The 22,106-nt window shown below is 42.9% G+C and overlaps 3 protein-coding genes across 12 annotated transcripts in view; 2 read left to right on the top strand and 1 right to left on the bottom strand.

Annotated features, from left to right (window-relative positions):
- The window catches only part of ZC2HC1C (zinc finger C2HC-type containing 1C), a 52,157-nt gene extending 49,406 nt beyond the window's left edge, over positions 1 to 2,751 (bottom strand). For 3 of the 7 annotated variants that reach the window (XR_014883658.1, XR_014883657.1, XR_014883656.1), the window contains exons 1-3: positions 2,448 to 2,751; positions 2,231 to 2,356; positions 342 to 1,614 (exon numbers count right to left, since the gene is read on the bottom strand). Coding sequence is in view for 4 of the 7 variants with exons in the window: in XM_010711740.3 (XP_010710042.1) it covers positions 342 to 1,607 (1,266 nt within the window). In the remaining 3 variants the exon portion in view is untranslated. The remainder of the gene's footprint in view (positions 1 to 341; positions 1,615 to 2,230; positions 2,357 to 2,447) is intronic. The other 4 variants (XM_010711740.3, XM_085225334.1, XM_010711741.3 and 1 more) reach the window with 4 other exon arrangements.
- A 102-nt stretch (positions 2,752 to 2,853) lies between these two features.
- ACYP1 (acylphosphatase 1) lies at positions 2,854 to 3,844 on the top strand. Its single transcript, XM_003206596.5, has 2 exons — positions 2,854 to 3,018; positions 3,173 to 3,844. Exons 1-2 carry the CDS (start codon positions 2,935 to 2,937, stop codon positions 3,386 to 3,388), a joined length of 300 nt encoding a protein of 99 aa, XP_003206644.1. The 5' UTR covers positions 2,854 to 2,934; the 3' UTR covers positions 3,389 to 3,844.
- Positions 3,845 to 3,991: 147 nt separating this feature from the next.
- On the top strand, positions 3,992 to 21,994 carry MLH3 (mutL homolog 3). 4 transcript variants are annotated; one of them, XM_019615752.3, is made up of 13 exons: positions 3,993 to 4,323; positions 4,657 to 8,014; positions 11,179 to 11,277; positions 11,938 to 12,008; positions 12,994 to 13,098; positions 14,788 to 14,860; positions 15,463 to 15,534; positions 16,549 to 16,657; positions 19,061 to 19,217; positions 19,715 to 19,738; positions 19,929 to 20,007; positions 20,758 to 20,909; positions 21,532 to 21,994. In XM_019615752.3, exons 2-13 carry the CDS (start codon positions 4,726 to 4,728, stop codon positions 21,613 to 21,615), a joined length of 4,314 nt encoding a protein of 1,437 aa, XP_019471297.2. In that variant the 5' UTR covers positions 3,993 to 4,323; positions 4,657 to 4,725; the 3' UTR covers positions 21,616 to 21,994. The 4 variants fall into 4 exon arrangements, with proteins under 4 accessions (XP_085081450.1, XP_019471297.2, XP_085081449.1 ...); XM_085225324.1 differs by lacking the exon at positions 20,758 to 20,909 and having other exon boundaries at positions 3,992 to 4,323; XM_085225323.1 differs by lacking the exon at positions 11,179 to 11,277 and having other exon boundaries at positions 3,994 to 4,323.
- Positions 21,995 to 22,106: the final 112 nt, after the last annotated feature.

Raw genomic sequence — 22,106 nt, 5'->3', positions numbered from 1 at the left:
AGATCTTTACCACAGCAGACCCAGTCTGCCCTGACGAGCATTCTGACTATGAGAAGGAGCAAGTTCTCTCCAGGAGTACCCCCATGATGCATTACAAAGACAAGTCAGTCACAAGTCAGAAACAGTCAGACAAGTCAGAAACAACACCCTCTCATCCCCCTGCCCAACCCAACCTATTAGATTTTATATGGAAGGCAAACGTCTTCCAGAGGCAGTGGCTGGGTTGTGTTCCTCAGCCCTGTGTTCTCATGAGGGTGCTCATGTCTCAAAACTAGATCTCAGGGAGGGAGGAAAGTGAGTAGTGTGTGTGAACTGAGGAAGGCTAAGGGACTGCAAATTACCTGAGGTCTCTCTGAACTCTTCCACTGCTGAAACTCTTCCAGGTCTGTGCCTCTGGCTCTGGCCTTGCTGGAGTCAAATGTTTTCCTTTTAGAGCCTTGGCTCTTGCTGCAGATATTCATGTGTTTTTTGAGCCTGGTGCAGAGAAACTTGCGGCCACAGAAGCTGCACTGTCCAAGCTCCCCCTTTTCCATGGGACTGGCAGCCTGCGTATACAGCATCTCTGCAGGCATGCTGTCACCACAGTCTGAGAGAGCAGAGGAAGAAGGGCCATGTTTTAAGGCCAGCTCTGAGCACGAGGCTAAACTCTGCACCGGTATGCGGTCTCGAATTTTGTTGTTGCTGGCCACCAACCGTTCCTTCTTCAGTTTCCCCATAGCCAGCTCTTGGGGATGGAGAGTAGTGCCAATCTTCGGGACAGTGACCTCTGCAGACTGCACCCCACTAAAATCCCCATCACCCGTCCTGATGGTAAATCTTATTTCCTCTCCAGGGTGCCACATGGCCTTTCGCCTGCGAGTCCTCTCCACTGCTCTGGCTCTTCTCTCCTCTGCCTCCATCAGTTCCTTCTCTCGTTGAATCCTCCTAAGCTCCTCCTTTGTTCTCCTCAGCTTCTCTCTGAGAAGAGCCTCTTTCTTTCGGATTTCCTCTTCCAGGGTCTGTCCATCTGCCTCCAGCCTTAGGATATAAGCCAGATCTCTCCTGTATAGAGAGGAATCTGACTGTTTAGGCTCTGCTGTCCAAGGAGGAAGCACTGCAGCTAGCTGAGGCTTCCCTGGCAGATGCTTTCCTTTGCTCTTTGAGCTAGTCCTACTATTTAGAGCCTCCTCCATGTATGGGGAACTTCCGAGCTGTCCTGTGTTGACTGCAGGAAGGCTCCCAGTGTTGTGCTGAAAAATTGGTTTCAGAGGACAGGAACGATCCACTCCTTCTTTCCGTTTGGCTACTGATTTAGAGGGCAGAGTCTTAACCTGGCTGGCAAGATGCTTGTTTTGCAGCCCAGCTGAGCTGAAGCCTCCATGCTGGGAACTGTGCTTATTGCTTTCTGCAGAAAGAGAATATGAATAGCTTCGGCTCTTTCGGGCACAGGGATTTTTCAGGTTTTCCTCTTTATCTGATAGGAATTCATGCTGACAATTGTTTTTTAGGTGTTCCAGAGAGGACTGATGTACTGAGACTTTAGAATCATAATTGTCAGTCACTGAGAGCTTAGCAGCTGCTACCACAGAATGCACATATGGAAACAAAGCCAGCTGCAGCTCAGCCATTCAGTACCTGGGAAAGAGCCTGAGGTTAGAAGCAAAATCATTACAGACTACTACATCCAAAACTGGACAGATTTCATAGAATCATAGAATTCTTAGGGTTGAAAGGGACCTTCAAAGGTCGTTTAGTCCAACTCCCCTGCAATGAACAGGGATATGCACAAATACATCAGGATGCTAGGGCCTGATCCAGCCCCATCTTGAAAGTCTCCAAGAATGGGGCATCAACCACATCTCTGCGCAACCTGTTCCAGTGCCTCACCACCTTCACTGTAAAATATATATATATTTTTTTTATATCCAGCCTAAATCCACCCTCTTTTAGCTTGAAGCCATTTCCCCCTGTTCTGTCACCAGACCCTGCTAAAAAGTCTGTCCCCTTCTTTCCTCCCATTTGAATACTGACAGGCAGCTCTCAGGTCACCTCAGAGCCTTCTCTTCTCCAGGCTGATCAGCCCAACTCTTTCAGCCTGTAAAATTTCCTCCCGGCAGCCTACACTTGTAAGTTAGATAGAATATTGCCAAAGGTTTTCTAACTTCTCTGGGTTCTTTCTGAGCCCTGTCCTGTCACTGTGGAAACCAGCCTCATTGCCAGGGAAGCAGCTATGCCCGCAGGGAGCGCTTACCGAGGCTCGTCCCGGCCCGGGCGCCGCCCGTCAGAAGGCGGCCCAATCAGCTCACCAAGGCTTTTCCGTGGCTCACTCGACCCCGTACCCCTGCATGGCGGTGCCGGCTGCCCACGCAGAGCCTCCCTAAGGAGGAACACAGTTTCAAGGTCTCCGAACCGCCGCCCCCGCGGGAGCGCACCGAACACGAGGCCCTGTGGGTCCGCCCCACCATTACCTGCAGAGTCGCCCGCGGCGCTCATCTGCGTTGCGGCTCCGGGAGCGGCCGGGCCGAGCTAAGGGCAGGGGCCCCGGGCCCGGCCCCGCCTGCAGGCCTAGCAGAACGGCGTCGAGATCCTGCCGCGCCGTGTTGACGGCTGTTGCCTGGAGACCGGCACGCGGGTGCCAGTTCCTGTGCCGCTCTAGCCGCTGAGCTCGTCTCTATGGGTCCTCAGCCGCGCATCGGTTGACGCTCCGCGGAAGAGGCTCTCAAGAGGAGTGGGGACGCTCTGCTGCTTGGAAGACTTTGTCTCTATGGCCGAGTGAGGAGAGCGGGAGGGAGCCTCATGTATTATTCACGAAGCGGTTAGGAAAGCCCCGCCTTCCCTGCGGAGCTTGCTCCTCATTGGTCGTTGGGCGGCAGCGAAGGCCCGCCCCCAACCGCGCTGCGCGTGCGCCGTGGGGCTGGGGGTTGACGGCTGCGGCTGATTGGGGTTGCGGTGGCCATGGCTGGAAGCGAGGGCTTGGTGTCCGTGGATTACGAGGTGTCGGGCAGAGTGCAGGGCGTCTTCTTTCGCAAGTACACCCAGGTGCGCTGCGGGGTGGTGGGACGGGGATCCAGGGATTCCTTGGCCGGGCCGGGCCGGGCTAGCTGATGCGGTGTGGGGTTTGTAAGCATCGCGCTGCCCGCTGTTGGTAGCTCCAGCAATCCGGAGCCATCTCACGTCTGCGTTATCTCCTCAGAGCGAGGCCAAGCGGCTGGGGCTGGTTGGCTGGGTGCAGAACACGAGCCATGGCACCGTGCAGGGACAGGCCCAGGGCCCGGCCGCCAGGGTGCGGGAGCTGCAGGAGTGGCTGCGGAAGATCGGGAGCCCCCAGTCCCGCATCAGCCGGGCCGAGTTCACCAACGAGAAGGAGATTGCGGCGCTGGAACACACGGACTTCCAGATCCGCAAGTAACCTTGTCCAGAAAGCAGCCAATCTGGGGCACGGGCTGCCCCCACCGAGCATCCATCCCCAGCTCCCAGCCGCTCAGACAGCTGACATCTGGCTCTAGAGAACTGTATTTCCTTACGTTTCTAACTTATTGGTTCGTTGTACTGTTGTGTAGTATTAAAACACCTGCGTCGCTTTGACGGGTGGAGTGTGGCTCGATGCTGTCTGTACTGATGAGGCTGCCCAGGAGCACAGCCTCCGGTCCCCGAAAGCCTGAGTTGTGAGCGGCAGTGCTGAGTACCGTATGGCATTGCTGTAACGCTGCGCTCGCGTGGAGGAAACTGCAGAATTGGCGCCAGCCGTAAATACTGCCGAAAATGAGATTGTTGTGACCTAAATGTCTCCGAAGCAATTTGTTGTGTTCTTTACTCGCACAGAAGTTTATTTTTATTAGAATAAAGGTACTTGGAGCTTGCTTGAGTTCAGTGTGGCTGTCTGGAGGCGGTGGCACCCTGTCGGGGCCGGTCTCCCCGCTCCTTCTCTGTCCGCACGGGAGCGGTAGGAAACTACAGCTCCCATGGTGCACCGCCCGCCCGGAGCCGCGGTTCCGTGTAGCGAGCCGCAGCCCAGCCTCCAGCGCGCCGCGCGCATGCGCACTGTGATTCCCACCCGGCTGCGTCTCTGCGCTGCTCCGAAGCGGGCGCCGCGTGCCGGGCGCAGCGACGGTTGGGCTCGAGCCGCTGCCGTTGAAGGGCCGCCGCGGCCGTTGAAGGGCCGCCCCGCCCCGCCCCGCCCCCAACCCCGCGAGCCGGGAGGGGCAGTGCCGGCGGCGGGGCGGGGAGCTCGCGCCCTCCGGGCCCGCTGGTTGCCGGGACCGCTGGGGCGAGCGGGCTTTCCTTCAGTGGCAGCCTCCCCCAGCTCGCTCTCTTGCTTCGCTACTGTAACGGGAGGAGAAAGAGGTAAAAGTGAGGGGACGGCAGCTCGCAGCCCAGCCCTTTGGTGATGCTTATTGCCTACTTGCGATACTAACGGGAGCAGAGGCCCTGTGCTTGCAGGCCGTGTGAGTTTGCCTCACTGCTGTCAGATCTTCCTTAACTCACGCTGCATTTGGGAAGCAGGTGTGCTGCTGGGTGCACGGATCCGGCTTCTGGCCGTGTGCTTTGGAGGCACCAGCTGATGTGCACTCAGAGGCTGGGCCTTTAAATACCAGAGAAAAAAAATCAAGCCTTCGATATCTTCTCCACTTTTCCTTTTTTTGTTGTTCCATTTTTTTCCCCTCCTCACCTGCACAGCTGTTATCAAGAACACGGAGCCGTGATCTCCCTGCACTCTGCCGAGTTGCTCTCCTACCTGCTTTTGCCATGATCAAGCACTTGGCAGAAGACGTGCAAGCCAGGCTGCGCTCTGGAGTGGCGGTCACCTCGCTGGGGCAGTGTGTTGAGGAGCTTGTCTTCAACAGCATCGATGCCAAAGCAACGTGTGTAGCTGTTAGGGTGGATTTGGAAGCTTTTAAGATCCAGGTGGTGGATAATGGCTCCGGCATGGGGAGAGAGGACTTAAGTAAAATGGGAAAGCGGTACTTCACTAGTAAGTGCAGCTCAGTGGCAGACTTAGAGAAGCTGACATTCTACGGCTTTAGAGGAGAGGCGCTGGCAAGCATAGCAAACATGGCCAGTGTTGTGGAAGTTTCATCTAAGAGCAGCAAGACAGCAAAAACTTTTGTGAAACTGTTTCACAATGGGCATGCACTAGAAGTCTGTGAAGCTGAATTGAGCAGGCCAAGTGGCGGAACGACAGTGACCGTGTGTAATCTGTTCCATCAGTTACCAGTGAGGAGGAGGTGCATGGATCCTGTGCTGGAATTTGAGAGGGTGAGGCAGAAAGTAGAGGCTATATCGTTGATGCATCCCTCTGTTTCACTTTCTTTAAGGAATGATATTTCTTGTTCTATGGTGCTTCAGCTCCCTAAGACAAGAGATGTTTACTCTCGTTTTTGTCAAATATATGGACTGGGCAGATCTCAGAAGTTAAGAGAAATAAAGCATAAGTCTGGGGGATTTGAGATAAGCGGTTACATCAGTACTGAAGGACATTACAATAAGAATATGCAATTCTTGTATGTCAATAGAAGGCTTGTTTTAAAGACAAGACTACATAAACTGATTGACTTTTTATTAAGAAAAGAAAGTGTCATTTGTAAGGCAAAAAGTGTCCCTGTGAGCAGACAGGGTTCCTCAAGTCCTGGTCGCCTTCGCTGTGGCCCAGAGCTGTATGGGATCTTTGTTCTCAATGTGACCTGTGCGTACAGTGAATACGATGTGTCTCTAGAACCTGCAAAAACTCTGATTGAGTTCCAGAACTGGGATGTTCTTCTAGCTTGTGTAGAGGAAGGAGTGAAAATGTTTTTGAAAAGAGAACATTTATTTGTCGAACCTTGTTGTGAGGACATCAGAGAGTTTAATGAGGATAATAATTTTTGTTTGCATAATGCTCCAGTTACAAAATCCACACTCCCTGAGGATAAGAGCATCCAAGAAAACTTTAAGAAAGCATGTGATGAAATTATAGATTCCTATGAAGTGTGTAAATTGCAATCAAAAGATGTCAAAAGAAAATCCATGGTGGGAAAAAAATCTTCAAATCCTACAGAGTCAAATAAAAATACACAGGAAACTGAAATTTCCTCAAATCAGAAGATTGCTGAACTCTCTGGTCAATGTAGAAACAAAAAAGCAGAGATTCCACTGTCCAAGAAAGATGACACCACATCTAATTTCATTATATCTGATATGTTGGAACAGGAGCCAAAAGACACAATCAGTTCCCAAAAACTGTGTGATACTCATCTGAAATCTTCAGAAAATCTCCATTCCTCTTTGACTGAAGGAGCCAGATCAGAAATAATGAAAAAAGATGATTGTGATGACTTGCGGCGTGGTGCTGAGAATTGTGCAAAAGATGTAGGAAACCAGCAAGACAAAGTTGTGCAGAAAAGCAACACGGTTTGTATCTCAAACAATGGTTTTATTCAGTGGCGATCTGAGAGAGAAGACCCTACTGAAACAGCAGGGGAATCTGAAACTATATATGGAAGTTCATTGATAAGACTACATCATGTAAGAGAAGGAGACAGGGAAGCAACTGAAGTAATAGATAATGCTGGAAGACGGACTGTTGGTTCAGTACCAGAAAAAGTGCATTCTCACTTAGGCCTCAAAAGATGTGTCGTGCAAAATGAGCCACCCCGTGAACATAAACAAACAGAAACAAATCTTGCATTAAACATGCACTATAGAGCTTGCCCTGTCAGTGCCAAGCACACTTCCATGCACAAAGTGAGTTTGCCAATTCAGTCTTTAAATGCTAAGTATATTTCCAGTAATGTGAATAAAGAATATATACCTCTCTGCAGCAGAGAAGTAGGCATGGCTGATGGAAATGAGCAGTCGGAGAATAGAAGTTTGCCAAGTCAAGCACGTGATGGGAGAGACATGTCCACTGCCACCAGTAAAAGACATTATGAAACATCAACTGTGTCAGACTTGCCGCTGGCAACATCTTCAGATATTCCTCACAGTAAAGCCGTAAAAAGTCCTAGAAGACAAATAGCTGAGCCAAGATCACAGCCTTGCAAGAAGCTGAGCCTATCTACGCAGCTGGGTTCATTAGAAAAGTTCAGGAGATATTATGGGCGTGTCAAGTGTACGCCACCAACACCATTACCAGAGCAGAGTGAATTTTGTCTCCCAGTTCTTAATGCACAAGCTAATTGTGACTTTTCAAGGAGTCAGAATAACAGTCATGGTCGCTTGAGCATTTGTGAGACTCCAACTTTGGATTCTAATAATAATAGCCATGTTTTGAAATCTTTGGATGAAGTTTTACTCTGCAGTGGAGAAACTTCACTGGACAGACAAGACCTTTGTCACAGCCCTTTGACGTTGTCTGATTACTCAGAGGTTAGTAAAAAAAACACGAGTAGTCAAAGATCTCCAGGATCCTTATCATCCAAGCTGTGCCAAATGAAAACTGATCACCAAGCAGTAAAACAGCTGGGTGAACAACTCCAAACAGATTCAAGTAGAAAAGATAACCACTCTTTTGATCTTGAATCTTCAAATAATGATTTTTTGTATAACCCTTGTCAAAGATATAAATCTTCAGTGGAAGAAATGAGGGATGGTTTCAGCATTTCTAAGGGGGATGCTTGTCCACAATCAGATGATTTGAGATCAGAATCCATGAAATGTACCGTTAGCCTATCACCACTCAGCAGCACTGAAGGAGAGTACACAATCTCTGCAAGCAGCGTTTTACCATTTCCAGCAAAAAAAGATGGCTTTGACATCATCTGTGAAGATGAAAGTATGTTAGATGAATCATCAAAACAAAATGTAAAAGATCCTGAGGTTCACTGCACGACCTTCCCAAGTAACTTGGCATTCTCTGGAGATAATGCAAGTACAGGTGATCCCAGAGATGATTTGCGTAATTCAGATTGGCTGCAAGATTTTGATGCTTTATTGGGTAAGACAGTCTACATCAATAAAACAACGGGACTGAGCACCTACAACACTCCTCCTGAAGAGTTTCCAGCTGCCTGCATTAAAGATTTAACAACAATGGCTGTGAATGTTGTCTCAGAGAATGGTAAGATGATTTGTTGTTGTCATAAAAGTGGGATGAGGAAAACAGTATTTGTTCTGCTAGGTGTATAGAATATTTTGCTAGCTGCACCTGACACTCATGCTGAAAAATCCTTGGCCTTATTCATAGCAGCTGTTTGGAAAACAGAATGCCTTGGTGACTGTGGAGATAAAACAAACAATGTTAAAATGTTAAGATGGTTTTTAATAAAATAGTGAAAAGAAATGTCAGCACTTAGTTTTCACTAAGCATCATTACATGTACTGTAATTACTGTCGTAAATAATTGTGTTCATATACAAAGGCTGCTCTGAAACTAATTCCTCCTATTTTATTATGCTGGCCCATAACTAACATCAGAGTCAAATGTTGATGGCATGGTAGAAAAGGTTGAACCTTTCACCAATATTCCATTACATGTTGTTGCTGTGCGATAGATGGCAGCAAAGGGGCAGTCTGATAAAATGGTTTCTGACGTGGGAGTGCGTATGAAGCAAAGGGGAGGAACTGACTTCCTCCATGTGGAAAAAGTTGCACCCACTGAAATTCACTGACTGTCGATGAACGTTTATAGAGACCAAACAGTGGTTGTGAGCACAGTGAAATGGTGGGTGGTGCCTTTCAGCAGTGGTAACAGCGATAGTGTGTCACCTCCACTGGTGCAGATTTTTTTATGAGTATGGCATGCAGGCTCTTGTTCATTGCTGGCAAAAATGCATGGCTAATGGAGGTGACTATATTGAAAAATAGTGTTTTGTAGCTGACTAAATTTCAAAGCCACTGATTTATTAAAAATAGTGTATTGAAGTTTAGGGAAATTACACTGGTTGGTAGCAAGCAGATGGAAAGACATAGGAATAATCCATATCCTCTTGCAGGGGATCCATATCCTTTGCAGAGGAAAAGGATCCGAGGGTGTTGGTTGACACTTGGCTGAACATGAGCCAGCAGTGTGCTCAGGTGGCCAAGAAGGCCAATGGCATCTTGGCTTGAATTAGAAATAGTGTAGGCAGCAAGAGGAGAGAGGTGATTGTCCTCCTGTACTCTGGTGAGGCTGCAACTTGAGTACTGTATTCAGTTTTGGGCCCCTTGCTACAAGACATTGAAGCACTGGAACACATTCAGAGAAGGGCAATAAAGCTAGTGAGGGGGCCAGAGCACGGGCCTTATGAGGAGCAGCTGAGGGAGCTGGGATTGTTTAGTCTGGAGAAGAGGAGGCTCAGAGGGGACCTTATCACTTTGTACAATTCTCTGAAAAGAGATTGTGTTGAGGTGGGGGTCGGCCTCTTCTCCCAAGTAATTAGCAATAGGGTGAGAGGGAATGGCCTCAAGATGCACCAGGGGAAGCTCAGGCTGGATATTAGGAAAAACTTCTCCAAAAGAGTGGTGAGGCTCTGGAATGGACTGGTCAGGGAAGTGGTGAGGTCACCATACCTGGAGGTGTTCGAAAGATGTGTAGATGTGGTACCGAGGAACATGGTTTAGAGGGCAACTCTGATGGTAGGTGGATGGTTGGATTAGGTTATTTTAGCGGTCTTTTCTGACCTTAATGATTATTATGGATATCCTCCCTCTCCATCTCAGCAGTACTGCCATCTTGTCTAGTCATGTATTCCATGTGCTCAAGAGAAATGTAAGATTGTGTAGGTTAGACTTAGGCATCTTTGAACTGATTAAGCTGACCATTACAAGAAAATTAATCAAGGTTTTTTTTTTTCATAATCAAATGACTTTCTGAACAATCCAATGTTCTGCATCAATATTCTGCATCAATATGATGATAATGTAATTGAGGCAAGTGAAAATCAATATTCAAGTATTCTAATTGTGTACGGTTTGCATGTATAAAGTAGAGAAGTTATTCTTGGCAGCTTTTCTGATGTTACCTGTCAGAATAATAGTTTTAATAAAATCTCTATGAGCTCTGAATTCTCACTGGCCTTCATACAAGAAAATCCTAACTTCATGAGCAACGTATGTCCCGTGCAAGGATTTTCCCTACAACAAGGAGGGAAATGCTTTTCTTTGTTTGTGACACATATAAAATATTGGACTCCTGTTTACACAAACGATAGATAGTTCCGTGAACTTGAGAGATAATATCTCTTTGAGGCAATAACTGTAAGAGTTCTATCAAAGTCTGAATGAAATGGAATTATTAATTTTGTCCTAGTTCACCAGGAATTGCATAAGGGCTTATATCTTGTCCTGTGTGAGGTAAGAGATCTGTGGCTGAGTTTTGTGACAGTTGGATGCTGAGTTACCTTCCTGTGCTGAACTGCCAGTTTGGATTTCTGAGAGGATTCTCAGTCCCCAGGGCAGAACCATCACCAGGCTTTTCTGGGATAAAGCCAACAGTCAGGAGTCTATGGACTGGCCACAGGACCTCATAGAACCTTTTCCTACTGAGCTTATCAGCACACAGTCAGTGGGTTGTTTTTTTTTTTTTTTGGCTTTATCACTCTGCCATGTTTCCTGAATGCACACCCTTAATTTCTTAGTAGAAAGGAACTTTATTAATTCATTATTATTTCACAAAGAATAGAAACCTGAATTGTACCGAAGGAAGGGTGAAATGTTTACCACTGTGCTGGAAATCTGAGCCACTTAATAATCTTGATAACAGCGCAGGTTTCTGGGTGGGTAGGAACATGTTGTTAGGCTAACTTTGATATCTCACGTGGTCTTACTGGCTTGTAGTTTTCAGTCTTACAAGGTGTTGATAACTGCTGATAACTATTGATTGTGGTGGTAATGGATTGACAGCTCTGCCACGCCTGAAAAGAGGGAAGTCCAGAGTGTTTTGATTGTCTGTATGCCCTCTCTTTCCTCTTAGGATAACACTTCTGATTGCATTAATTCTTGAAGTAATTTTTATGTGATTAAGGCTGTATCCAGTTTTTAAGAATGACAGTCTTGCAGAAGCCACATTTCCAGCTACAAGTGTATCTGATAATTCTCAGTTTTTATGTATGTGCTGCAATTTCTTAATTGCTTAATTTGGCAATCGCTCAAATTGCTTAATTTTGGCAATCGATTGCCAAATCAGCATAAGAGTCTAATTTGCCCAGAGCTAAGCATACATTCATTTATGAAAATGTAATTGTATAGTCTTTTATAATTTTGCACACTGATGAATCTGCAGAAGTAAATTTATGTTGTTCTTAGGGTTTCAGTGCAGGTGCCATCCCTTTAGAAGTGAGATTGTGCTACCCTTCCTTCCTAGACCTCGAAAAGAGAAGACTCTAGCAAGTCAGGATCAGAGAGGTAGGGCCAGCTTTCCAGGACACAGTGTACTGCTGTAAAAACAAGTGAAAGAATTCTCCCAGATGTCCCAACAGGAACCCAGAATTACTCAAGGTCTGCTAACAATGGGACTGTGTGAGTCATCTCAGATCTAGAACTGGAAAAAAAACTTCTTTGAGGGTTGAAGGCAGTTTAGGGGGTAGTACTTATTTACAGATTAAATAACCAGCTCTTTGTTGAATGATGCCAGTAGTTTAAAGAATAATTACCTAGTCCTTTCTTTGTACTCATTCCAACCTTGGAATGTGAAAAATAGCTTCAATCCACACATTTTTTTTGTGGTAGAATGGATGAAATCACCTTTTAAGTATTTGGCTTTGTCCAGAAGCAGTGGGTAGCTAAATAGGTCCTTCTTTTTTTTTTTTTTTTTTTTTTTTCCCCTCCTCATTTCCAGGGCCTGTGGAATTGTGCTGCAGCATGCTCAGGAAGCTGCACAGGGTCTCTTCTAGATAAAGCAAACAATAGAGAAGCCCACTCTCATGCTCCATTATTTATCTGTACACTCTCCCATTTTACTAAAGGAAAAAAATGTAATTACACTCGTGTGAGTTAGAGGTACCCAGTGTACCTTCTGCTGACAGCTCATGGTAGTCCCTGTATTATCTGTGTGTCCCTTCCCAGGCAGTGAAGGCGAGTCTCTGCAGTCCATGCTTTCAGAATGGGATAATCCTGTTTTTGTTCGCTGCCCAGAGGTAAGCATTATCTTGCATCTCATGCCAACGCAGGAGTTGTTTTATCTGATATGGGGACCAAAACTGCAAGTATTGTGACTGTTCTGTATAATTTATTCAGTGAAATTTTAGACTACAGACCTTGCAATTATGTTTTATAGGTGGTTTATATGCAAGTCATTTTTGTGCATGTATTCCATTTGGAGAAGCAGATATTGGGCTAATCTTTTACCTTCCATCATTTTAAAAGCAAAACATTCTTGTAAACTATCTTCTTCTTTACAGAAACATTCATCTTAAAATTAAAAAGTTGTCAGATGGCAAAGTGGTAGTATATTGTCTGTCCTCTTTGTGGACAGAGTAAAACAACTCATCTTTCTCCTCTGGGATGCAATGGGTCTTAGACGTTTAGTTTACTGTAGTTGTTTTTGTAGCCTAGCGGGACTCTAGCATGTGAGAGGGAAACAGTGTTGGAACTTTTAGAAAGACTTCCTTTGTTGTCATGAGGCAGTATTATCTTTAATCATCATGTTGTAAGTGTGTAAACTTACGTATGTAACCATTTCCACCTGCACACAATGGAGATGGAGTCACAAACCACCTGCTGGTGAATTTTTGAAAAGGAACAGTTCTATTCATTTGTTACAGTGACAGATTCTGAGTCATTATAGGGTGATACATTTTTTGTGACTCAGTCTGCTGGGAGCCTACCTAGCTGGTAGTCAACATCAGGTTTTCTGATAGGTATTCACAATTAGCTGAATGCACTGAAGTTAGCAGGTAATACCCAGATGGGAAAATAAGTGGGGATGGAAACAGAGGGATTGCTAGATTGTATCGTTAACTAGTGCTATGATTGAGTGGAAAGCTTGGTTTGTCAAAATATGAAGAGCTATTTCCAGAACGTTTTTTTCCCAAATCTGACTTTATTTTTTTTTCTTTCCCCACGTTCATCATAGGTGGCTTGAGCCTATAAACTATTCATGTAATTCACTTTTTTTTACAGATAGCTGTTGATGTGACCAACGGTCAGGCTGAGAATCTTGCTGTGAAAATTCATAATATTTTGTATCCTTATCGTTTTACCAAAGACATGATTCATTCAATGCAGGTACAATATGAACTATTGCTAGTTTTCATGCTATAATTCCCACTCTGCCGTTGGGATTTTCTGATGTCTCTGCCTTGTAGGAGTGAGGTATCTAGGGAAATAGATCATATCCTTAGTTTTCACAAACACAGTCAGAAATCTTGGTGTGTGATATCATCAGACACATATGTCAAGCCAGGTCTTAATATCAGGATAATCATCTATCTGCAAAATGACTAAAATTCCTTGGCTGCATGGTTAAATCAAGAAGCAGCCTTTTTGCTGCTGCTTTGAAACACTGTTAACTAAATGATATTTCAACAGGCGGCTTTTTATATTTCTTGTAAATATTTGCTAGTTGGTATGCTCCTGAAATCTGTGTCCTATGGTTCTACGTTTATTGACTTTAGAAATTTAATTCTTAAGCAGAGTGATTTCAGAAGCAAGTCCTAGATTTCCTGGAAAGACTTGAAATTTCCTTTTAAGATTTATATCTGCTCTGAAAAGTGATTCTTAAAAATAACATTGTAACATGAAGTCTAACTATTTTAATGCTTTTTCATTGTATATTTTGATAGTTAACTTAAAAGCTCATGTAAATGTATGGCTTCAGCTTACATTCTTGGCATTTATAGAAATCTTAAAGTGAATTCTCTCCCTCTCTTACATATTAATGACTAACAGGTTGCAAACTGGCGTTATTCTTGTGTGATCGGGTTGCTGACTTTGAAATTGCAGGTTCTGACTGGGTGGGACATGGTAATATTAAGGTCAGGGTGGAGAAGGATGGGAATGATTCTCCCTTCTTTACATCGCATGTGCAGAAATAACAAGAGAAATAAAGTTATTGCAGAAACAAATTGTGTTTCAAAATGGCAGGAGAAGAAAGCTGTGAAACAGAAGGAAAAGAATAGAAAAAATGATGAATGTCTAGTATCCCTTCTAAGAAATAGGATCATCTATTCATTTTTACCTCAGAGGTGGATAATGCATGTGTTGTGACATGCATTGACAGTGTTCACAGTGAGCTCTGTACCTCTGACTCAGGGAGACTCCTTCCTTATTTTGCATCTGTTAATTTAAATATAAAAATTAGATACTGAAAGCATGATGCTTTGCTGCTCAGTATTCCACCTGTAGATCTGGTTGCTGTACGCTGCTTGGGAGGAAGTTAGATTCAACTCTTAAAAGCAAGTTAGGCATAAGAAAAAGAGTGAAGAAGTTGCTTCCTGGTTACTACAAGTGATTAGCACAAACACTTAAACACAGCTCAAATTATAAAAGGTTGTTTATATCCTCCTAGCTGTGAGCAGCTTTGATTCCCAGCTCCAGGAGGCTTCTACACCACCATTCTGTAAATTTCCACCTTAACAGCTCTTGTGCTTGTAACTCTCTTTCAAAAGACAGATTCAGGATTATTTTTTTGGATGTGCAACTTTCTTATTTATTCCAGTCTAAACTGTTTCATGACAAATTATGGTTGTTTGACCTTCTTTCAGTGTTGTCTTCTAGCCTTGCTACAAGAATTGCTGCCTTTTCCATATTTAGCCCCTCACTGCATTATAAAGAATAATTATATAATTTCACAGTGTTGGTTTTTCTAGGCCAAATTCTTTCAGCCTTCGAGATTAGAAAAGACGTATTTCTAGTCCCCCTGCTAATACCTCTTTCTTTTACAACTGGGTAGTGATTGTTCTGAGTATCTTTCAGGTTCTTCAGCAAGTGGACAATAAATTCATTGCTTGTGTAATCAACACCAGGAATGAAATGGATAAAAAGGAAGGTAAGAGCTGCTATAGGTACTAAGGTAGCTCTCAAGTGCACTTAAACTGCAGAGAGAACACAGACCTGCTTGTATTGTTTCTTGCTTTGAGATGATACTGTGAGTAGAGGAAAATGTTAGTTCTTCGTATGAAATTTCCTGGATCTTCTTTCTCTTTATTTTGGACATCATTGAATGTTCCTATTACCTTGAGATTAGTATTATAAAAATAGATTATACTCAAATTACTAACATCTTTCAGACTGATTTCACAGTGTCTGGATATATTTGTTGCTGCAGCTTACTGAAGCTGTGTAGAAAAGGCTTTCAAAATCAGTAATTTTTGTAACATTTTAAAGACAGTATTAAACAGAGCCATTGTTGATGACCTCAGCTTTTGTTCTGAAATTAAATGAAGACTCCTATCGACAAGATTTTCTAATTGCCTTAATTTAAATTACTCATTCGGATCATTCCATTCAGTTCTGTAGTGATTTTGTTCTGCCACTGGTCTTCCCCTCACTTCACACCTGTACAACCTACTGGTCATTCTTCTTTCCAACCTGCATGGTTGGTGGCTACAAAGTTACCTATTTTTAATCTCTTGTGGTACATTTTTTTAGGTGGAAACCTCTTGGTTTTGGTGGACCAACATGCAGCTCATGAACGAATCCGCCTGGAGCAGCTTATTGCAGGTGAGAATGCAGATTGTTTCAGGAAAGGTAGTGCACAGGAATGTGCAAGCAAGAGCTGTCTTAAAGGGAAAGCTCACTTACTAAGTTGTCATAAGAATAAATCTTGGCTATATGGAACCAATAGAATACTGATTTGTCATTTTGACCTTGATCTTTAGCAGAGTGCAGCCGCTCAATATTTGTAGGAGTCATAGTATTGGCAGCTGAAAATTGTTACGGTATTTCCAGAAATAGAAAATATGCACCCTACCCACACAGACCTATCAAATTAAAATAGGCCTGATGTAATGAAAGAGTAGGAAGACAGATAGGAAAAACAATGAACAGGAAATAGAAAAACATCAGTAAGAGTATGTGATTATGCTGTGAAGAATAAGACATTGGGTGCAGACTAAAGAGCATAGTTTGTTTGGTTCCTTTCTAGCTGAATAGCACACTTGAAGCCTAAAATTTTTACATTCTGAAACTGTTTGCAAAGGGATAATGGTCTTTTCTGTAAGCCCATTAGCCATTGGTTTCAGTGTTTAAAAAGTACAACTATCCATCAAGTGCTTAAAAGTCACTGACTTTCTCTTTCATTGAGAAATACTGTGCAGTTCCTGCAGAGATGTTTCCAGGAAATCTGCTCCTTTTGGTGAGGGACTGAATAAAGTTGAAGACTGAAGGGAGAGATGCTTAATGAGTAGTATTTTAATGCCATTTATGAGAGATTTTTTCTGTGGAAAAAATTGCTGTGTGTGAGTTGGACTAAATATATCAGTAGGTTTTTCTTGCTATTTAGGGTGACTCTTTTTTGGAACCGGTGGGAAAAAAACAAAGTGGCATTAACCAACTTCTCCCCTGGGACTAGATGTCTAGTTTGTGACATTCCCAGTCCTCCACAAGTTTCAGGAGAAGGCATTTTGTGGTCACTTTTAATCCAAACAGAGGATTACATGCCAAACCATGGGGTCATAAAGGGCAATGCCTGCATAAGTATTCAAAGAGGCATATTTCTAAATGTTTCATTCACAGATTCCTATGAGAAGGAAGCTGCCGCATGTGGCAAGAAGAAATTTCTGTCTTCCTCTGTCTCTCCCCCTTTAGAAATTGAAGTTACAGAAGAGCAAAGAAGAATTCTATGGTTAGTAATGGCCAGTAGTGCTAAACTTTGGGGGAAGATTTCAATATCTCACTGGGTTACCACATCTGTTGTTTGTTTCCTGAGCAGAAACCAGTTGGCTGTATCTATAGTGTGGAAAATAGGTGTGCTTCTTGGGCTCATCATTACATCTCAAGACAAAGCCCCATGGTGTGCCATCCCTGTGCCACTGCAATATTCTGTGGTTTCTGTGGCAAACCAAACTGATGCATGAGCCAGAGGAGTGTCCCAGAAGTCTCCAGTAGATCCTGCTGACTGGAGACCAGGACTTGGAGTGCAGTGCCCATAGTATAGATATAGGAACTGATTTAATAGACTATTGGAGAGGAGAGGGATGGGCTATGGAAAGCTTGTATTGCGAATCCTTCAAAATTGCATTCCTTAATTCTAGATGTCTGCCAAGACTAACTAATGAGCACTGTTTCCCAAATGTTTCAGATTGGTGTACTAGTTACCGTTAGGAGATTTAACTTTTGTATTGCAAGAGTTTAGAACTAGATACAGAATCACAGAAACACCAAGGTTGGAAAAGACCTGCAAGATCACCCAGTCCAACCATCCACCTATCACAAATAGTTCTCACTAAATTGCATCCCTCAACACAAAATCCAAACATTCCTTGAGCATCTCCAGGATCCGTGACTCCACCACCTCCCTGGGCAGCCCATTCCAGTGCCTGACCACTCTTTCAGTGAAGTAGTATTTCCTAACATCCAGCCTGAATCTCCCCTGGCGCAGCTTGAAACCATTCCCTCTAGTCCTGTCACCAGTTACACGAAAGAAGAGGCCGATCCCCAGCTCATTACAACCTCCCTTCAGGTAGTTATAGAGAGCAACAAGGTCTCCCCTGAGCCTCCTCTTCTCCAGACTGAACAATCCCAGCTCCCAGCTCCAAATACAAATTTATTGCTGATCTGTTATACACATATTGAACACTAATCAATCATTTTTATCTCCTCAAAATATCCCTGATTGTCCCTTGCCACATGCATTTGTGTTTGTTTCTTTTTCCCATGTTGTTCTTCATGTTCAGTTGAAGTTCTCTGCTAACTTCCACAGGTCTCCTTCATTGTTATTCTCAAACTCTCCTTTTTTGTGATGCCTTTGGCAAACTCAATAGCTTTTAAATCACTCTTTATTAAAATTGCTGCCTATTTTAGGGATACACTTGTTTGGTGGAATGTCCTTTTTGGTGTATTCCAATCATAACAGTATCACTGGTATATGTTTGGTAACTCTTTTGTGTAACAATGGCAAATACCAGAAATTGTAGAGGAAAGTGTAAAGCACCATTATGTACCACCTGCTGTATGAAAAATGTGAGAATATAACCTGCTCATAATTCAACAATATTTGGATGCCTTTGTTTCTATCCTTTAATAATATTCTTGCCAATACCACAATATTTTCAGTGCCCCTAGGTCAACTCTGAATTATTTTTACACTAATCTTTGAATATCTTTATATCTACTTTTGATGGCCAAAACTGAATACAATATACCAAATGACAGTATCCCACTGATTTCTGCAGCAGCTTTGCAATTGTTCCCCTGTCTTCTGTCTGTTACATCCACACTTAGTATTTTGTCTGTTGGTTTTGGCTACAGCTGATAGCACACACTGCTTGCTCTGCTGGCTTATTGAACTGCCATGACAGTGAAATATAGAGGGGATTTTTGAAGTTTTGCTGTTTAATGTAGAAATCACCAAAGTGTACACATACATCAAACTATTTGATAATGATTGCTGACAGTTTCTTCTCTTTTTGATGACAAGTTCTCCTCTTTTTTGTGTATTTTTCAATCCATAGGGAGACACGTGTCAGATTAATTAAAGATTGTTCTTTCCTTGGCTCTCTTTGCCTTATTTAACAGGATATGAGTTCTTTAGACCAGCATAAATCTCTTAAAATATTTTTCTGTCATAAAATTTGCTGTTACGTGTCAACTGAAATCACCATTTTTCCGGCTAGACTTAAAGCAGTCTTTGTAGTGCATAACTTTAATGTTTGGAGGATGTGTAGTGTTGCTGTTTGTGTGATAACTTGGTAATTTTTCCTTGAATCAGACATCTTGTGCATCTTTAGAAAATAAAAATGTAAACATTTAAATAATGTAAAGCTCTCTGTGAAGTACAGAAATATTGTATCTGGATCTTGTGGCTGAGGAACATACAATACGTATAGTTGATTGGAGTGAAAAATTGGGGTAGAATGCAGAGTAAAGGGAAAAATTAACTGGAATCTCAATATGATTTTCAAGATCAGAAACTTTTCGGAAGAAATGCAGAGATTACACAAATATATACTTAAACTGTGAAGAAGTAGCTGCTTCTGTCTTATTTCTGTTTTGCTTGTTGTTTTGTTTTGTTTTGTTTTTTCTTCAGGTGCTGCTACAAAAATTTGAAGGATCTGGGCCTTGAATTATCATTTCCTGAGATCAACAACTTGATTCTAGTGAAGAAAGTGCCACTGTGTTTTACAGAAAGAGAGGCCAATGAACTACGACGGAAAAGACAACCTGTCAATAAAAGCATTGTGGAGGTCAGCTGTGGATATGGATCAAAGCAATTTGTGATACTGGCTTTTTTTCTGTGTTAAAGACCCAAAGTATAGCATATCTTTCTTATAAGAGAGACAAAGAAGTCACTTGGCCAGTGTAGGTGCCATCTCTTTTAGTAGCTAAACAATCCTATAGTTGAAATCCCTGAACTATAACAGAAATGACAGAAATCTGTTTCAGACTTGAAATAGTGGAAAAGCAAAGAAATGTAGTAGGTGCTTCAGATGTTTAATCAGTTTTCTGCTCATCCTTTTAAGGAAATTGATGCAGAGAAACCAAGTCACTAGATTCAAGTCTGAAAAGACTTGGGGAGATCAGGACTTGCACCTGGATCTTTTTCTGTGGCCAGTGTACAAGCAACTGCGTCATTTTTCCTGGGGTGTATCCAGAACTGAAATTATACACAGATGTGGAGAAGAGGGATTTGGGCAGTGAAAGTGAGAAATACCAACTTACTGTCTTATCTTTTTCTTTTCAGGAGTTTATTAAAGAACAAGTTGAGGTGAGTAGCTCTCTGCTTCTAAAATTGACTGGAATAATGCAAAGCTTATTGAAAGAACTGGAGGGAATAAGTGTGTTAAGCACCAAACAAGAGATGTAAATTTAGGTCATTTGAAGCTCATTCTTGTTGCAGTTCTCCCTGTTCTTCCTATTAAATGGAATGTAAGATGATGTTCTCTTACTAATTTTAGCTAGTGCAGACCACGGGAGGAGCACGAGGGACAATGCCTCTGACATTTCTGAAGGTGTTAGCTTCCCAAGCCTGTCACGGTAGGGAAACTACATTTCTTTCATTCTTCCATTTATTTTTCAGCCTTGCTATTTCCTTACGACATAATTCCTGGGGTAGTGGTTTCAGAGTGTGTTTGCAGGAATTGCAGGGTTACAGACTATTTCATAGGGATGAGGAGATAACAGCCCGTTTTCATGGTGTGTCACTGCATTCTAAAGAATGGCTTTCATGGCTAAAAGGCAAGACAGAGATTGCAGATAGCCTTGTGAATCTGTGGAAGCTAAAGATAACAGACACTTCTTGTAATGTTCTGCTTTAATTTTCTCTGGATGCCATTAAGTGCCCACTTTTGAGAAAGGACTTATTGGCAGGGCTGGCGTTTGCTTTTGGAGCTCATGCCTGTCAGTGGCAAGTGTATAGAACTCATATCAGTTCTATAGAATTGATAAAGGCTATCTTCTAGTTTTACTATCTTTTGACATGTGAGCTGATTGCATCTTCAGCCCTAAAAAAAAAGTCTATTACAACACTATCTATCTGAAAAGCTAGAATCTAATAATCCTGCAATCCGTTAGAATTGGATTAGATGAAACAGTTTGGGCTTTGGATAGCTGATCGTTATGCAACAGCGTGGATCATTGAGCTAAGCCTTAAGCCAGCTTTTGCCGTTAGTCTGTCTTCTCTGGGAGCTGCCTTATTTTCTTTGTAAGTAGCAGTAGTGGAGGGAGGTCTGTTGGGTGATTTGAGTTCTCTCTGGCAGCATGTGCAAGAATTTTATGTTGTTCCAGGAGCTATTAAGTTTAATGACAGTTTGACTTCAGAAGAGAGCTGTCGGCTCATGGAAGCTTTGTCATCTTGCCAGCTGCCCTTCCAATGTGCTCATGGAAGACCTTCCATGATGCCCCTTGCAGACATTGACCATCTACAGCAGGAAATGCAGGTACTACTGTGTGGGGTACCAGAAGAGAGCAGTATGCTCTGGATTATCAGAGGCATATCATGTACGTGTGTTAGAAATAGAACCACCACTGCTGCATCTTACTTGAACTTTTATGTAGCTGTTATTAGTAAAATAAAACTTGAGAGAATTAAGCCTCTGCTCTGCAAAAACTTTGGCAAAGATCTTACCATGTTCCATTTGAATGACTGCACTGACTTGAATGGAGTCAACTAATGTTTAAAGTTGAGCATGTATTTAAAGTAGTTACAGTTTATGAGTGTAAAACTTTGAAAACATGTAAATGCAGATATTCTGCCGGGAGCAAAGATGCTAAAGATTAAACACCTACTTCCCCAAAGCTGAAGATGCCATAAAATGGGGGGAAAGAAAGCAAAGACATAGCAACACGAAAACTTTAAATAAATAAATAAATAAATATCCTAACTCTTTCCCTTTTGCAAATATACTATAATAAGTTATTAAATTAGCTTCTGTTGGAAATCATGTGGGACTTTGAATTAGACATGAAAAAAATGGGAACGTTTCTAGTAGAGAAACGAATATGGAGGCACTGAAGTTGGTTTATTTATGACTTAGCACTTCTAAATTTTTCTCACTCCAGCCTAAACCTAATTTGGCTAGACTGCGGAAAATGGTGCGAGCATGGCAACTGTTTGGAAACAGAGACCCTAACCAAAAAAGGTAAGACTGCAAACTGCAGATTCCATAAGTGTTGGCACGATCCCAGGTTCTCTTGTTGTTAAACAACATCTTGTGTGGAGCAATGTTCTCAAGCCAGCGCAGTAACCAAAGTTTTGCCCTGAGCACTGACCTAACAAGAGACCAGCCAGAAGAACATGACAGCAGCCCACTCTTGGAGCTTGGAGAAGCATCTTCAGCACTAAGGAACTGTGTTGTAAACCTGAGTCACACGTCAGTGCTTGACTACTGATGTCAAGAAGTTGCATCCAGTCACAGTTACTGCAAGCATGGCAGAATTCAATGTAATACAGAGACTTTTAATTAATGTATTTTAGAGTGTTTGAAATGGAAGAGGTATTTATTAATAAAATTAATTAAACTTACCTTAGGTTTCTGACAGTGCTTGGAATGAGGACTGACCAGCTTCTTAGTAAACAACAGGTTTGACATAGGCTTAGGTAGGCCTATGTCTTTTTAACTAGGTAATCAATGACA

This window comes from Meleagris gallopavo, chromosome 5, assembly GCF_905368555.1.
Source record: "Meleagris gallopavo chromosome 5, MGAL_WU_HG_1.1, whole genome shotgun sequence".
Classification (NCBI taxonomy): Eukaryota; Metazoa; Chordata; class Aves; order Galliformes; family Phasianidae; genus Meleagris; species Meleagris gallopavo.
Note: the sequence above shows the minus strand (reverse complement) of the source record. Positions and strands in the feature narration are given on the sequence as shown.